The sequence below is a fragment of the Oryctolagus cuniculus genome, chromosome 16 (genome assembly GCF_051225735.1).
Source record: "Oryctolagus cuniculus isolate XC-2025 breed Fujian yellow rabbit chromosome 16, ASM5122573v1, whole genome shotgun sequence".
Taxonomy (NCBI): Eukaryota; Metazoa; Chordata; class Mammalia; order Lagomorpha; family Leporidae; genus Oryctolagus; species Oryctolagus cuniculus.
In genome coordinates, this window is record NC_142882.1 from 91,511,521 (window position 1) to 91,529,942 (window position 18,422).

General features: G+C 38.5%; 1 protein-coding gene across 48 annotated transcripts in view; it reads right to left on the reverse strand.

The window, feature by feature from the left end:
• ZPBP (zona pellucida binding protein) overlaps positions 1-18,422 on the reverse strand; it is a 72,936-nt gene that overhangs the window by 42,526 nt on the left and 11,988 nt on the right. For 32 of the 48 annotated variants that reach the window (XR_016222908.1, XR_016222907.1, XR_016222906.1 and 29 more), the window contains exons 3-5: positions 12,048-12,173; positions 7,504-7,653; positions 4,025-4,243 (exon numbers count right to left, since the gene is read on the reverse strand). Coding sequence is in view for 4 of the 48 variants with exons in the window: in XM_089315975.1 (XP_089172101.1) it covers positions 4,025-4,243; positions 7,504-7,653; positions 12,048-12,173 (495 nt within the window). In the remaining 44 variants the exon portion in view is untranslated. Of the gene's footprint in view, positions 1-1,940; positions 1,998-4,024; positions 4,244-5,229; positions 5,545-7,503; positions 7,654-7,751; positions 7,835-12,047; positions 12,174-18,422 lie in introns of those variants that run through there. The other 16 variants (XR_016222921.1, XR_016222920.1, XR_016222917.1 and 13 more) reach the window with 7 other exon arrangements.

Consider the following 18,422-nt stretch of genomic DNA (forward strand, 5'->3'; position numbering starts at 1 on the left):
TTCTTCAGCAAAACACCCAAGGCCAAGAAAACATCATTTCTACAGTGAACTTAAGAATTAATCAACTTTCTTGATAATTAATGTTTGGCTATTGAGTGTTTAAATATTAACAGAATTACTTCAACTTTTATAACATATATATGCATATAAAAATAGGGGTTTGTATTAATTCAATGTTTTGCCTATATATAACACAATGTGGGTCATGTAACTCAACTCTTAATCTCTAGTTGCAAATTTTCAGGATAAAATAAGCCATGATAACAACAGTGGAAAAGGAAGAGGTGGGGTTGTGGCAGAAGTCAAGTCCTAGCAAGATAAACCAAAAGGTCTCACATTAAAAATCTATTTAATTCATTTCTTATTTTTATAAAGATTGACTTTCTACTTATTTGAAAAAGGCAGTTACGGGGTGGGGGGGAGGTGGAGGGAGGGCAGGAGACTGAAAGAGAGAGAGGGGTAGAGAGAGAGGAATGGAGAAAGGGAGAAAGGGAGGGAGGGAAGGAGGGAGAAGAGGGGAGAGAGAGAGGGAGAGGAAAAGAGAAAGGAAGGGAGAAAGGGGGAGGGAGAGAATGATTGACTGATCTTCCATCCACTGGAATGGCTACAACAAAGCCAGAAGCCAGGAGCATCATCCTGGTCTTCCATGTGGATGCAGGAGCCCAAGGACTTGGGCCACATTCCACTGCTTTTCCAGGTGCATTAGGAGAGAGCTGAATCTGAAGTGCAGCAGACCTGTGGCCTGCACTGTGTAGTAATAGGCTAAGCCTCCACTTCCACCAGTATCCCATATGGGTGCCAGTTGGTGTCCTGGCTGCTCCTCTTTTGATACAGCTCTCTGCTATGGCCTGGGAAAGCAGTGGAAGATGGCCCAAGTGCTTGGGCCCCTGCACCCATGTGGGAGACCTGGAAGAAGCTCCTGGCTCCCGGTTTTGGATCAGCCCAGCTCTGGCCATTGCGGCCATTTGGGGAGTGAACCAGCAGACGGAACACATCCTCTCTCGCTCTCTCTGTAACTCTGCTTCTCAAATAAACAAATAAATATTAAAAACAAACAGAAAAAGATGTTCTTGAGAGAGAAGGAAAATAATAGGTCAAACATTCAGATTTATAAATAAATAAAGAAAGCACTAGACAAAGAGTAAAAGAAGGTAAAAATAAAACCTATTATTTTGATTGGTCTAACAGATAACAGCTTGTTCAAAATAATAACAGAAATAATTTATTTGGTACTAAATCTCAAATAAAAGTGAAATAAATGACAGTAGTGTTATAAAATAATGGAGGCAGAATTTGGGAATATTTAAGAATAAATCTGCCAAGAGGTATATGTCAACTTACATGCTGAAAACTACCAACCATAGCTAAAAGAAATTAAGTCCAAAAGACACTCTGCACCCACAGAATGGAAGAATTAACGTTGTGAATGTGCCAGAAATAATCCAAAGCCACACAGAGATTTCACACATCAAAAACCCAATGGCCTACCTATTGGCAGAAATGGAGAAGTAGATTCTAAAACTATTCAGAATTACATCGAACCTCAAATTATCAAAACAACATCAAAAAAGAGGGTAAAATTGGAGGATTCTTACTTCCTTACTTCAAACCTTGGTAAAAAGCTACACTACACAAAATGGTGTGGTACTGGCATAGGACAGAATTATAAAACAATGAATTAAAAATAAACTCATATATCTGTGGCTAACTGCCTTTCAATAAGAGTGTCAGGACCACTCAATGTACAGAGAACAATTTATTCAACACACAGTACCTGGGAACAGGAGACTTACAAGTAAAAGTATGAGGCTGGACCTACACCTCATCCTCATACAAAAAGTAGATCCAAATGGATCTTAGACTTAAATATAAGAGCTAAAACTGCTAAAAGGGTAAATACTAATAACTGCAGAGTTGGCAATGGGTTTTTAGATACATACCTTTTGGTATAATAAACAAACTGAACTTCAGAATTCATAAGCTAAGAGAAATGGAATCTGAAAAAATGTTGGATTAAAAATGAGAAAAAGTAGAAAAAAGAAAGGGGGAGAGGTAACAAATACAAAACAGCAACAAATTGGGTAGATGGCAGCCCAACCACAGCAGTAATCAGTGTTAGCCTCAACAGTTAGGCATATCAATTTAAAGACAGAAATTCACCTAAATTAAAATTGTACATCAGAGGAAACTATGAAGAAAGTGAGAAGACAGTCTACAAAATTGAAGAGCCAATTTGCAAACCACATATCTAACAAAAAGCTAGTATCCAGAATATCAGAATTCAACATAAAATGACATGCAATTCAACTGAAAAATTGGCAAACAGCTTGAACAGACATTTCTCTGAAGAAGATATAAGAATACCCAACAAGCACATGAAAAAAAATGCTCAACAATATTAGTCATTAGAGAAATGCAAATCAAGTCTGCAATGCCTCATTTCTATTGGATATTATCTTTTCTCTTATGGGTTCAAGTATACCTGTAGGTTTTCTAAGGACTTGTTGAACTACTAAACAGTCCAGGAAACAAACACAATGTAGCTCCTTTAAATGCTACTAATGGGTCTGAAGAGCTTAAGAGACCACTGTTTCAGGGGCAAGGAAAACCCTTCTTTTGTTTGTTTTGTTTGGCTTGTGAGAAGACAAAGTAGTAAAGATAATAAAACACAGTGAAAATCAGTTTAAACTTCTCAATCTTTTTTCTTAAAGCTTCATGTCTCTCAACTGTGACTTTTTTAAAGATTTATTTATTTATTTGAAAGGCAGAGTTACAGAGAGGCAGAGGCAGAGAGAGAGAGAGGGAGAGAGAGAAAGGAGAGGTCCTCCATTTGCTGGTCACTCCCCAGATGGCCGCAAGGGCCAGAGCTGCACTGATCCAAAGCCAGGAACCAGGAGCCCCCTCTAGGTGGCACTTGGGCCATCATCTACTGCTTTCCCAGGCCAAAGCAGAAAGCTGGATGGGAAGTGGAGTAGCCGGGACGCAAACCAGCACCCACATGAAATGCCAGTACTGCAGGCGGTGGCTTTACCTGCCATGGCGCTGGACTGTGTCCTTAAAAAAATCAATCCTAGATGACAAAAGGAGAGAGACAGAGAAGGGAGAGAGGGAGGGAGTAGGAGAGGGAAGTCAGGAAAATGGGTAAGTATAACAAAACACCAACAGCAGAGGACTAAAGGAAAAATAGAAAAGAATGGGAAGTAGCCAGCAACAGAATCTGAAATGAAATGGGGGCACTCTATTGCCACTGAAATGTTTAAATGTTCACGGCCAGAGGCTGACACTGTGGCATAATGGGCCAAGCCCCCACCTGCAGCGCCAGCATCCCATGTGGGTACCAGTTCATGTCCTGGCTGTCGTTCTTCTGCTCCATTTCTCTGCTTATGGCCTGGGAAAGCAGTGGAAGGTGACCCAGGGGCTTGGGCCCCTGCACCCACATGGGAGACCCAGGGGAAGGTTCTGGTTCCTGACTTCAAATCAGCTCAGTTAGTGCCTTTGCAGCCGTTTGGAAAGTGAACTAGAGGATGGAAGACCTTTATCTCTGTCTCTCCCTCTGTCTTTATGCCTCTCAAATGAATGAAAAAAAGAAAAAAGCTCATAGACAGCTGTTCTTCAATGCTCTTTCATAATCAGATAATTTATAAATCTAAAGTCCTTATATAGCAAGTCCAATTATTTGTTTCCAAAATATACTAGACTATATTACACTTAAGGAAAGCTCATTCAGTCCTATGGTTCCTTTATGATACTAACTCATCTTATTATAACACGCTTAGTAAATTCCATTCTTTAGTAAATTATCATAGTGAGAGTTAAGTTATTTGAGGGAACATACTTTTCATTAAATGCATGAATCAGCACAACTTTATTTGACAGTTTTTAGCACTAAATCAAAGTAGAGAATGTAATATACCCAGATTTTCAACATTTATATTCTCAAAAGGCTTTTGTTAATTTTAAAAAGTCTTTAGAATTAGTTATGTGCTCTCAATTTGTTTTTCTATAAAAAATTATCTATATTTACCTGAAAATGTAAAGAACAATTCATTTTGCAAACCAGCTCTTTGCATTTTAACACGATGGCATTCAGATTTAAGTAATGCAATTTCACAGGAAAGGTCAAGAACCAATTTACTTAAAATCTGAAGAAGTTTCTTCTCAAAAGAAATATTATAGATACTATTGCAGGGAGCTGCATGATATCGAGCTGTGAACTGGTAATAATAATGAGGTTCACGATAAGCTATAAAAAATTAAAGAAAGACAAAAACACAGTTATTTAAGCAATTCAAACAGAGTGAAACTATTGAAAAGAAATCATTATTTGGGATAAATTCATATTACATATTTATATACAGTTATATTTAGTTTTATTGAAAAAATACTTACCCAGCCACTGCTAACTGTCAAACATTACTACAGGAATTTAACAGTCAATCATGTAAACTTCCTAACACCATTTAAGATTGGTATTACTTTTATTCCCAAAATGTAGAAATTGAAGGAGACAGGGATTATGTCACACATTGGATAATGTCTATGCTATCAAAATTATGACTTTAACCTATGGACACTGGCCCCAGAGCCAAGGCTCCTAGCTACTATGATCCACTGCTGAAACTCAACTGTGACAGTTCTCTAAGTTTAAACACCCACTGTCAAAGAAATTACAGTCATATACTTGCTGTTTAGAAAGCTTCCCAATTAATTTACAAATAATTTTGCTGAATCCCAGAACAACATCCAGAACTGAGAAATACAATCTTGCCCATCCCAAAACCTTACTCAAGTGATATAAACAATATAAAATGAAAACAATTCTATAATGATACCAAAAATCAGAAAATGGAGTTATATAATCAGTTGGGTAATAGAAATATTTTTAAAATGCTCAAAGTTACTAATAATTAAGAATGTGAATATTAAAGTAATGAGTTTCACCCATCAACTTTCCAAATTGAAACTGATAATACTGCATATCATTCTGCTTTTATAATTTCCTAAAATGCTTGAAGGTCACTTATGATTTACCTATAAGTCAAGTCAATTCTTATAATCTAAGGGATGGTAAATATCTTGCTCAACAAAATAAAAAAACATGATCCAAAAAGAAAATACCACTTGTGGATAATACAAAACTTTGACATTTCAAATTATGTTTTACTTAGGATTACAAAAGGTCAATAAACTAAAGGAAAACAAAATACAGAATACAAAATATATACAATACAAAATGGGTATCAACAAGCTACACATTTAAATATCTACATCTCTCAAGAGCTATTAGAACACACACACAGCTTACATAAATATCAAACTTCAAATAAGCTACAAAAGACAAAAAATACATTTAAAGTCATGAAATGCCATTATTAACACAAAAGCAGAAATAGTGCAAAATATTACATTAGAGGTGTTTCAGGCACCGAGGTTCCATCCACGATGTTAGGAAGCTAAACTGGTATACTACTTACAGGACAACACTGGGGATGTCCTGGGTTTTCCTTTACAGAATTCATCTTACAGAAATACTAACAACTTCACCTACAAAATAAAAGAGTGTGTGTGTACAGAGAAATGACAGCTAGACAAACAGATATTTAAATCTTCCATCTAGCACTGTTTGAAGTAAGGAAAATACAAAACAAACTAAATCCTCAACTAAGGAATATTTGCTGATAAACTCTGGAATACCAGGTAGCCACGAGAAGGATTAAAGTGGGCAGTTATAATGAAACAGAATGAGTGACATGATTTGTTATCGGCTTAAAAAGAGCAAATCTCCAAATTCTGAGTTTTTTAACTGGGGTCGCATTCTGCTGGCATCTACATAATAGTGGTGTGGTGTGAAGCAGGATATCAAAAAGGATAAGAATAGTACCACGAGAAGCAGAACTCCTGGATTCAAATCTGAGTCCCTTTCACACGCTATGGTTTTGAGCAAGTCACATTAACTGCTCTGGGCCCAGGCTTCTTCATCTATGCAAGACCAAAAAATCAGTATCTACTAGACAGGCTTGTTGTGAGACTGGTAAGCTTCATACAAATAAAGCACTTAGAACAATGCCTTGCATTAGAAAGCACAATGTAGGGGTCAGCACTGTGATGTAGGGGGTAAAGCCATCGCCTGCAGTGCCAGCATCCCATATGGGCGCCGGTTCAAGTCCTGGCTGCTCCACTTCCGATCTAGCTCTCTGCTATGGCCTGGGAAAGCAGTAAAAGACAGCCCAAGTCCTTGGACCCATACACCTGTGTAGGAGACCCAGAAGAAGCTCCTGACTCCTGACTTTGGATTGGCTCAGCTCCGGCCGTTGTGGCCAACTGGGGAGAGAACCAGTGGATGGAAGACCTCTCTCTCTGCCTTTCCTCCTCTGTGTAACTCTTTCAAATAAATAAATAAATCTTTAAAAAAAAAAAAAAAAAAAGAAAGCACACAATGTAAACCTGTGTTGTTTGTTGTAATGATTTCATGTAATAAACAGTATTGCCTGGTACCCAGCAGGGTTCAGTAAATACTAGCTCTCATTATCATTACTACAAAATTGCACCCATGTGAGGCAACTTTACACGTGTTAGCTTTTGGGAATATGCTTCAGTGAACGATTTTGAAGTGGCTATATAACAATGAATAAACATGAGTGATTAAAAATGCAGACTAAGCCTTAACAGAGTTAATATAATTTCTTATTAAAAAAAAAAAAAAGCTGAACTGGGGCCAGCACTGTGGTATAGTGCCCTAAGCCTCCACCTGCAGTGCCGGCATCCCATCTGGGTGCTGGTTCAAGTCTCAGCTGCTCCACTTCTGATCCACCTCTCTGCTATGGCCTAGGAAAGCAGCAGAAGATGGCCCAGGTGTTCAGACCCCTGCACCCGCATGGGAGACCCAGAAGAAGCTCGCGGCTCAGAATGGCCCACCTCTGGCTGTTGAGGCCATTTGGAGACTGAACCAGCAGATGGAAGACATTTCTGTCTGCTTCTCCCTGTCTATAACCCTACCTCTCAAGTAAATAAATAAATAAATAAGCTGAGCTCTCTCTTTAGATATCCGGGATATTTTTAAATATTTATCTACTTTTACATTTAATAAATTTTAATATCTGACACATTCACCTCTTATGTAAATATGATGTAGACACTATCTTTCTCAGAAGCAGAGAAATTAGTATCACATAAAATGTAATGAATAACAATCATATTTAAAATAAGCATGAGCAATTTTATAATAATTTGAAAATTTGCTTTTTTGACACCCTCTATTTTCGCTCATGGACTTGAATGTGTCTGTGTATGTTCTGTAACCTCTGGGGAAAATAACACTCTGACCAGTTAGCCGTCCTGTGCCCTCGCCACACACCCCCTCCAAAGTACTTCGTGGAATATGAGCAGGCAGTAACCTTCTAATTGAAAGAGACTAAAAATAGCAAAGTTTCTTCAAAACAACTCTGTTAAAATATTCAAATATTTTAAAACATTAAGTTAAAACACAACAAATTCACTTCTTACCATATATAACATATTTTAGTTGAATATTTTTAACAATTTCTTCCACAGTAGGCTTATACTCAAGGAAACACGTATAAACTCCACTCATGCTCTCCTCGAAGTTCTGGAATACAAGGCTTCCTGTGGATGTTATTTGCGCAGTGCTGTTTTCTAACAGAGGAAAAAGATACAGTGATAAGTGCCTTAAGTCACATGAGACATAAAATAGCAAAATATTTACTATGCAGAGTTTAGCAATCAAAATGTACCTATGCTACGAAGAGGTTGTGGATGACCCAGCTAGCCACTGCTCGATGCCTGCTAGCAGTGGGTGCCAGGATGACCTTCTAGCATCTACCAGACCAAAAATAACAGGTACATAATGTGCTGCTAATCTGATCCTTGCACTGAACTGTGCACTTCCCAAAATACAGTACATATATAAACAAATACATACAAACATTATATGTGTATGTACATATAACATGCATTTCATGCATTGTATTTTCAAACTACATATCATACACACACATACACACACATTAATGATGAGTTATGGCCTCAGTAAACTTCATGTGCAATGTAAAATAGTACACCCAGAACAAAAGCTATGACAATGTAATTACTGACAGCTAGATACTTGTTGTCACTACATATAACAGAGAGTGGAAGTTGGGTTACAACCTTGAGGGTTGCAGAATGCAAAAAATAGGACATTAGATCATCTGGCTTGCCCAAGGCCACACATCAGGGAGGTGCAGTGCTGGGAACCACAGTGGGATGAGAGCTCCCTTTCTGCTGCACAAGCCTCGCTTCGTGAATGTCACACTGGGAGAATGCTGGGCTGTGAAAAGAAACTACGCCTGCTTTCAGGCATCAAGGCCTGCATTTGACGACTACCTTTTTCTCTCACAAACTGCATAACCTTGGGTAACTACTTAATCTTCCTGGTGTCAGGCCCCTTCATTTGTACAATAAAGAATTGTAACATAAGACAGTCTATCTCATAGGGTAGCAAATACAAGGATGTTAAAATACTTGGGGAAAAAAAAGATCAATCATTATGCAAGTAAACTGCCATTCTTCACCTTCATAGCTTCACATTATAAAAGTCCTTAGATATTAAAATTTGCTTAGTCAATAACTTTATATTTTTTTCACTGGAACTGGAAGTACTACCTGAAGAAATATTTTCATTTAAATAATAATTTGTTGCTTATAAATTTTAAGTTGAATTATTTCTCCAAAACAAGAGTTTTCTAAGTAATGAAATTTTCATTATTCACTTGTTCAATAAACATTTATTGAGTCTCCAATACAAGCAAACCCTGCTTCATGGGATGCACATGTGACACAGTGGATAAGACCCCAGTACAGATGTCTGCAAACCATATCAAAGTACCTGGGTTCAAGGCCCAGCTCTACTCCTGATTCTAGCTTCCTACTACGATTCTAGGAGGCAGCAGGTGACATCTCAGGTGGTTTGGTCTCTGCTACCAAAATGGAAAGCAAGACTGAGTTCCTGGCTCCTGGCTTTTGGCTTTTTGCCACTCCTGGCTCCCGTCCCAGCTGGGACAGACATTTGAGGAATGAACCAGCAGATGAGAAATTTTACTACCTCTCTCTCTGCCTCTCAAATAAATTAAAGATAAAGGAAAATGAAGAAAAACATCTTGCTTCAGACACTGAAGGAGAAATTAACAGATGCGTATACCCACCCTTAAGTAATTTACATAAACCATTAATGCTTTGAGAACTCCCATTTCTGTATCTTAAATGAAGCTGAAGAATGTGATACAAATTTAGAATACATTTCTGTTAACATTTCTTAATGAATATCTTTTGATGAAAGACTGCATATTTATCATAACATGCTGACTCTTTCCTAGAACAGACTAAAAGTTTGTAAGTTCTTGAAATATATTTCAGAAGAAACAAACACCACATAACATGATAAAAGATGCTCATAAGTTTCACAAGAATCACATTGGAGTATCATGTCATCGATGAGGCTACGTGTTCCCTGGCCATGATTTGAAACCAAAGTTCCCCGTGGCAGAAATATCAATTAAGAACTGTTTAAAGTACAGATTTACATGTATATTACAATTTAAAATATTATGAGAGTTAGAAGGTTGAAGCAAGGGCCAGGACTGTGGTGAAATGGGTACAGCTGCTGCCTGCAGTGCCAGCATCCTATAAGGGAGCTGGTTCGAGTCCCAGCTGCTCCACTTCCGATCTAGCTCTCTGCTATGGCCTAGGAAAGCAGTAGAAGATGGCCCAAGTCCTTGGGCCACTGCACATGTGTGGGAGACCTGGAAGACACTCCAGGCTCCTAGCTTCGGATCAGTCCAGCCCCAGCCGTTGTGGCCATTTAGGGAGTGAACCAGCAGATGGAAGACCTTTCTCTCTGCCTCTATAACTCCCCCTTTCAAATAGATAAATAAATATTTAAAAAAAAAAGAAAGTTAATACAATATGATCTACAGTAAAATACCCATTATTTTTTCAAAAAGTAAAAAATGATGTTTTTTTAAACTATATCCAGAGAATTTCATACAAATATAAAAATCTACCTTATATAATATCATTTAACAGAGATCAATTATCAGATCCTTAAGTGGAATCTAAAAACCATGAATTCACGAAAATAGTGGAATGATCGCTGCATAGACTTAGTGCTGGGGAAAGTAAAAGTTCAATAAGTACTGGAGACCTAATAGTGATTACAGTGAAGAATGTAGTGCAGGATGGGAGGGCCATCTGGCTGCGACATCTGTCACCCCACTGATTGCCAGGATAGATACGGCTGATCTGGCTGGCTAGGCGGGTGTCCCCGTCGGAGGACAAGCTGCGTGCTCAGTTGAAAAGGACGACCTTCTCCGCTAGAGGAGGACCGGTCTTGGGTCAAGGGTCTACAAGTAGCTGTGCTCCCCTGCTAGAGCCTCCAAACAAGTTCTCAAGAAAGTAGTACATACTTGATATTTGCTAAGAAGGTAGATACCAAGTGTTCTCACCACACACAAAACGTGACATAAAATGGGTTATTTATGTTAATAGCTTAATTGTGGTAATCATTTCACAATGACACTGATATCAAATATCACACTATATACCTTAAATACATACAGTTTCTGTCAATCATACCCGAATAAACCTGGGGTGAGGTAGAAAAATGTGAATAAATTCACAATAGGGGCTGGCGCTGTGGCATAGTGGGTAAAGCCACCGCCTGCATCCCATATGGACACCAGTTCGAGTCCCGGCTGCTCCACTTCCAATCTAGCTCTCTGCTATGGCCTGGGAAAGCAGTAGAAGACAGTCCAAGTCCTTGGGCCCCTGCACCCATGTGGGAGACCCGGAAGACGCTCCTGACTCCTAGCTTTGGATGAGCGTAGCTCCGGTCGTTGTGGCCACTTGGGGAGTGAACCAGCGGATGGAAGACCTCTCTCCCTGCCTCTCCTTCTTTCTCTGTGTAACTCTTTCAAATAAATAAATAAATAAAAGAAGAAAATTCACAATAACAGAATAAACTAAAATACAATAATAGTGCAGAAGTTCAGGATGGTATCTACCTGAGGGACACTGGAGACAGAGGACTGGGATTGAAAACAGCTTACAGAAAAGTCCAATAGTCTTGGTAATAACATGTGTTAGCCTGTGTAGCAGGCTCAAGAATATTGGTTTTAATATGCTTCAGAAAATTTAATATATTTTATATATATTACATATCAGATTCTTTATAATAAAATGCTAAGATAGGATAAAATATAACCTATGGTATTGATTTTTAAAATGTCAGAGAAAGGGGGAAAACCAAAAATATATGCCAACAAGTGCTTATATGTGTCTGGGTAAACATTCAGGAAAGTGGGGAAATCGCCAGACCAGAAAGCGTTAATTCATCCAACTAATATTAGGTGTTGTAGTTAGAGGTATGGAAGTTGTGCCAAGAAATGCTTTACTTTTATAAATAAAAATGATTGAACAAGAGACAGACAGAGAGGAGAAAAGAGAGGACAGGAGAAGACAGAAGAGGAAAGGGGAGGGGAAGGAAGGGGAAGGGTGGGGACAAAGTAAATAAGACAAAAAAGGTAACTGTGGAGGGGATGCAAAAATGAGTAGGTGCTTCACTGAACTGAACTTCAGAATAAAACTTACTGCTCTGTGTTTTAGCAAGGCAACAAAATAAACTAACTATACAAATCTATGTATTTTTAACTGCCCCATTAAAAAATCAGCTGTTACCAAATTAAGTTATTATAAAAGTAAAATATGCATTTAAAATAAATGTCAATAACATCAGTCATACGAATAGCAATTTCTATGTGACAAAAGTGACTTGTTTTGGAATAAAGATGCTCAGAGAATTCATCAAACAGGTTAGTCTTCTAGTATGTCCCTAAATCCAATTAAGAGATTTGAAAAATGCTATCACAAGCTCCAAGAAGAAATTATAAGAAAAAAAACTGAGGGAGTAGGCAAACATAAAAGATACAAATATTTTTGTCTGAGTGCATTTCAGATGTAGCTATTTAATAACAACAATTGAAACAAAATCCTACCTGAAATAATTTTTCCTCTTGGCCCATGCCATTGGAATGATGGGTCTATCAGCTCAGAATTTCGCAATCGTTGGGTTACACATAACACATGTGGACTCTTTTGATGGAGCATAACATATACTTTCACTGAAAATACAATATTAAAATGTTCCAATGATATTTATGCTCTTTCTCACTCTATAATGCCTTAAATTTTCATAGTTTAGGTTACATGCCTTTATAGGATTTATTTGGATTATTGTTTCTATTAATTGATATCAGCAACTAAATTCTACTGTATTCTACACAACTAACATTAAAAATATATGATAGATTTTATCTGTATTTGTGTATGTGTATGTGTGTGTCTTCAATCTGAGATATATTGGTCCTTTTTATTCAGAACTCACATAACCTTTTTATTCTTATAATATTGTTTCAATTGTAAAGTATTAAGATTATTAGACATAGAATTTTATCTGTTTTATAATGACATCAAACCCGAACAGAACTTATAGAGGAAAAATATATTATGCACAGTAATGCAGTTCAACATAATGAGTAAAAGATTATAATGTGAATACAGAGTCCACAAATATGAGCTTTAGTTTTAAATACTAAAGAATTTCATTTTAATTTTCTTTAAACTTTAAAGAATCCTGTTAATTATCCAAAAAATATTATTCCTTAGGAGCTAAAAAAGGAACACAGTAAAGATTCAATTACTTTGCATTCATCTCCTAGGTAAACACTTAGAAACGGTTCAGAAACTGGACGATTACTCTTCAATGACTTACCACATGCAAACACTTTTTTTGATCTAGTAAAATAAAAGTCACTCAATTATTATATTTTTAAATGTTTGAATGACATGTAATACATCACATTTTTATGGGATGTAGTGCAATATTTCAATACATACACACAGCATAAACTGATTAAACCAGGCCACCAGTTTCCCCATTTCTTTGTGTTTGTACCTGCCAAGTTTTCTCTTCCAGTTTTTTATGAGGTATATAATATTATTAAAAATCAAGCCAGCGCCGTGGCTCACTAGGCTAATCCTCCGCCTTGCGGCGCCGGCACACCAGGTTCTAGTCCTGGTCGGGGCGCCAGATTCTGTCCCGGTTGCCCCTCTTCCAGGCCAGCTCTCTGCTGTGGCCAGGGAGTGCAGTGGAGGACGGCCCAAGTGCTTGGGCCCTGCACCCCATGGGAGACCAGGAGAAGTACCTGGCTCCTGCCATCAGATCAGCGCAGTGCACCAGCCGCAGCGGCCATTGGAGGGTGAACCAACGGCAAAGGAAGACCTTTCTATCTGTCTCTCTCTCTCACTGTCCAGTCTGCCTGTCAAAAAAAAAAAAAAAAAAAAAAAGAATCAAAATGTTCAGCCGGCACCGCGGCTCACTTGGCTAATCCTCCGCCTGCAGCGCCAGTCAGGGTGCCGGATTCTGTCCCAGTTGCTGCTCTTCCAGGCCAGCTCTCTGCTGTGGCCCGGGAGTGCAGTGGAAGATGGCCCAAGTGCTTGGGTCCCTGCACCCGCATGGGAGACCGGGAGGAAGCTCCTGGCTTTGGATCGGTGCAGCACCAGCCGTGGCGGCCATTAGGGGAGTGAACCAACGGAAGGAAGACCTTTCTCTCTGTCTCTCTCTCACTGTCTATAACTCTGTGTCTCTCTCTCACTGTCTAACTCTGCCTGTCAAAAAAAAAAGTTTCACCATAAAACACGCTGTTTATTGATTTTAGATATATATTCATCCACAAGCTTAAGAAAACTCCCTTCTACTCTTGTTTTTTAAAATCCTAAATTGGTATTGAGTTTTAACTAATTTTTCTACATTGATTGAGGTGACTGTGTTTTTATCATATAGGATATATTATATATTTAGTTAGTTAGTCACTAAAGAGACAAAGACAAGACAGGGAGCTGCTGGTTCTCTCCCCAAACACTCTCAAGCCAGGGCTTGACCAGGCAAAAGCTGGGACCCAGGAACTCAATCTGGATCCCTTACAAAGGTATCAGGGACCCAACCACTGCAGTATCACATGCTGCCTCCCCAGGTACACACAGCAGGAAGCTGCACTCAGGAGCAGAGCTAGGACTTGAACCCAGGTACTCCAATATGAAATGGAGGAGTCTCAACTAGGATCTTAAGTCCTAAGCAAAATGCCTGCCCCCTTCTAGAATAGTTTAATTGATTGCCTGATATCAATAGACTTTGTTGGATAAATCTAATAGGCTATGCTTTTTTACTTATATATACTGTTGGATTTAATTTTCAATTATTTCCTTAAGGCCCTTGTAACTGTGTTAATACTATACGTAACTACATAATTTTCTTACCATCCTTTCCACTTTTCTCATTTTAGTATCGTGCATTTGTTATGTATATACTTAGTATTCATTATTATTTAGTATTGGGTATTAAGGTAGACATCTAAAGTCACAGTGCCACATAAATTAATGGGTAGATATTCTACTATACATTTTATCTGGAAGAATATGTAGTTTCCCCCTTTGGAAAATTGTATACTCTTAAAAATTTTTGTTCATTTTATTTTTTGGCAACAGAGTAAGAAATATTGTTTCACAAGCATGTAGCAAATCAAATTGGTTACTAGTCTAATTTAATGAAGTCTATTTTATAAATTTATTTTACTACTTATTCAGTTTAGGTTTATTATAACAAAATTATTCAGAATATTAATTTTGAGATTTATTTATTCATAACACTTTTTTGGACTTCCATTATTCTCATGAAAAAAATTGACAAAAATTTGTTTAACTGTTCCTAAGACAATTTTGTTCCAGTCAACCTATTATTCTTTTATCATCCTTCATTAATTCCTGCTGTTCCGTTTTTTATTTCTATGTCATTTTTCTGAACTTGAATTTCTCTTCTTATTTGGAAACTTCTTTACTACATACTTCGCTCCTTGGCATGATCTCCTGGCCCTCCTTCCCCTGGCCTGTCTTTTATATACATCCCACGACACCCTTACAAACAGCCCCCCCCGCCTTCCTAACCACAGCAAAGCAGCACACAGCACCAGGCCTGTGGTTGCACTCAGGCAGGCAGCTCATGCCTTCCCACCTTTAGAAACTCAGCACAAATCCATTCCTTGTGCTTTGACTTCTTTGATAACACTCATGCCATTACTGTGTGCTTTGTCTGGCACCCACTACTCTCTGCATGGATTTCAATCACAGAAAATACACGTGAGTCCAGAAGAGGTCCTCAATGTAAGATCAACATGCAAAAATGCCTAATAGTGCTCTACGTTCATAGTTCATTAAACCAACTTATAGGAAAAATGATAACATTTAGAGAACAATAAACAGAAGATCATTTAAAATCAAATGAGGCTTTTGTGAGAAATTCTTTCAGTTTCTCACAAAATAAATAAAATCAGACCACAATGCCATAATCCTCAAGAGTGTACACTCATAATTTCGAAGATGCCAATTTATCATATTTACCTGTGTAATCGACACAGTTTTACAGGCAAAATCCCTGAATTTTTTAAAAAATTGTTAGATTCTGTCTGTGATGAGGACGAGACAGGATGCTGAGGCACTGTCTGTCTACTGCCCTCCTTACCCCTTTTTCTTCCTGGCCACTCTTCCTGAACTATAGGCAGGTATGTGTGGGGAGGTGGGGGGGGAGGAGTGTGTGTGTGTGTGTATGTGTGTGTGTGTTTTCTCACCTTTCAAATACGCTGTGTAGTTTTTCTGACGTTTTAAATAAACTATCACTTTGTGCCTGTACTTAGAATGCTTCTCTAGGTAAAAGGCAAGGACCTGGAATAGGACTTTAGACTCTGTCAATCACACAACTGGTGGAGCCACCCAGGATAAAATTCACTCCAGAAATAGCAGCATGGTTATGAAGAGACTCAGCTATAGATAATTCTACATCTATTCAAATGGACACACTCCTAGGATGTACGCTTAATAACTGGGAAACTCTTAAATTGAATGGTATAATTTTAAAAAAGCTGAGTTTCCTCTGTAATACTGTTTAGACAAAATATAAGTTTGGAAATGGAGAAACATGGCCAATAAATGGGACTCTCAATTCTAATACTATTTCAGTACTTGACCTATATTGTAGAAAATAGATATGGTCAGAAACTGCTTATGTACAGGCTTTTATGGCATTATATCAACATTTTACTCATAAAAAATGTGACGGACTACTTCATGCCCCTACTCTGAGAGGAAAGGGAACAATCAATAGATATAATAAATGACCCATTACTAACTATCCCAATCTCAACCAGTTCCAACGCCAGGGTCATCTCAAAAGGATGCTAGATCTTCTCCTTTACCTTCAATACCTGACTCTTCTATACCTTCTAACACTCCACGGCCTCCACCTTTTTCCCTTCCTGTCCCTCTCTACCAGAGGACAGTCCAGCTGGAGTTACTCACAGTGGAGCCCCCTACCTACCAAATATGCTCTGTCCTTTAAGAGATGGAGTCAGGACCGGACCATTACAGTACATGTCCCTTTCACCCTCCCTGACTCAACTCAATATAAACAAAAACTAGGAAGATTTCCAGAAGAACCTATTAGATATACTAAGGAGTTTCAGGCCCTAACTTTTGCCTACATCTTTACTTGGGCTGACCTACACACTATTTTATCTACTTGTTGCACCAAAGAAGAAAACCAACATATTTGGGCTGAGGCTCAAAAACATGCTGATGACTGGGCAATTCAGTATCCTAATGGTTTCTCTGTAGGGGCTTTGGAAGTCCCAGTTGATGCAGCTAACTGGAATCACCAAAAAAGACATGTAAATTTACAGCTATGATACAACATGGTTGCATGTGTACTGGCGAGGAAGAGGAAATGTTTTATCAAATCCGTAAACCAAGATAACGCAGGGAAAGGATGAAAATCCAGCCATGCTGCAGGGATAGTTAGCAGAACAACAAAGAACTATACTAATACCAATCCTGAATCTCCTGCAGGACAGATTTAGCTTGATCCTCATTTCCATATTCAACTGGCATCAGTATTAGCAGGAAGTTTCAGAAACTAGCTGTGGGACCTCAAACCCCATCAGACAATTGGTAGAAATAGCATTTCAAATGTTTAACAATAGACACAGGCTTGAGGAGGAAGGAATGGTCCATTATGGGAAGACAACAGGCTCAGAGAATGGCAGCCTCAGGGTCAGCCCAGGGGGCATCCTGCCATGGCAGCATCCTATAAAACCAGATGCTAGATGGAAACTTCAACCCTTGACTGATAAGTTTCTCAAACATAGACTCTTGTCTCCACGCCAGTCTCCTTGTAATGCTCCTATTCTGCCTGTTCTGAGGCAGTCAATCCAACTTATTTGATTGTGCCAAACCCTTGTCTAAAGGATACTTTCTTTTGCATCTCATTAAATCTAGAACATAGAAGAAAGGGGATACAGAGTTTCTCCAACAAAGACTCAGATTTCTAAAAGGAGGTAAACTACCTAGGGTGTATTCTGAGCCCAGAAGAGCACGTTCTTTCACTACAGAGAAAAGAAGTTATGATGTTATGGATAGGGCCATCACAGACCAAAAAAAAAAAAAAACACCACATGGGAATAGCAGGGTATACGCATACCAAGATTTGGGCTGAAATCCAACCCTTTATATGAGGCTTTTAAGGTCCCTGAAACAAACTCACTTACTGGCCCAAACAGCAACAGAAAGCCTTTCACAGAATGAAAGAGCTGCTGCACTGCAGGGTTTAAAAGTGGCTTTAGTACTCAGCTTGTAGAGAAAACTAAAAATCCTTACTACATTGAGCCTGAGATAGAATGGGCCTGACAATGAGGTTATACTGAAGAGGTTAGTGAATGGCAGACTTTAGGTGATAGTTATGTTCCCAACGGCCTTTCAATGCAAGATTATTAAGGAATTTCATGACTTTACCCATCTGGGAGGAAGAGCTTTAATACAAATAGTCTCAAAAAGTACAAATAGTCTTTCATGTATTTGGAGGAAAAGGAGTACAAGCTACCATAAGAAGAGTAACTAAACAGGTAGCTACTGCTCTAGGAATTTATCACCATGCCTCTTGGAGATCTCAGTTATCAGGTAAAGTCTAAAAGACTAACCATAGTCTTAAGAAAACCCTGGCTAAATTTTGCCAAGATACCTTGAAAACATGGCTTGAACTATTGCCTATTGCCCTCCTCAGAACGAAAACAGCAGCTAAGGCTGCTCTAAAGCTTACTCCATTTGAGTTGCTATATCGGAGAGCCTTCCTCACCTCTGACATCCTCTTTGATTCAGACTCAAGATCTGAGAAAGTATATCAATTTAGGTCAGGTGAAAAAAGGCTCTGATGTAGTATGGTAATAAAATTCTCCAAGTACCAGATCTCAAAGTCATGAGCAGCCTATCTC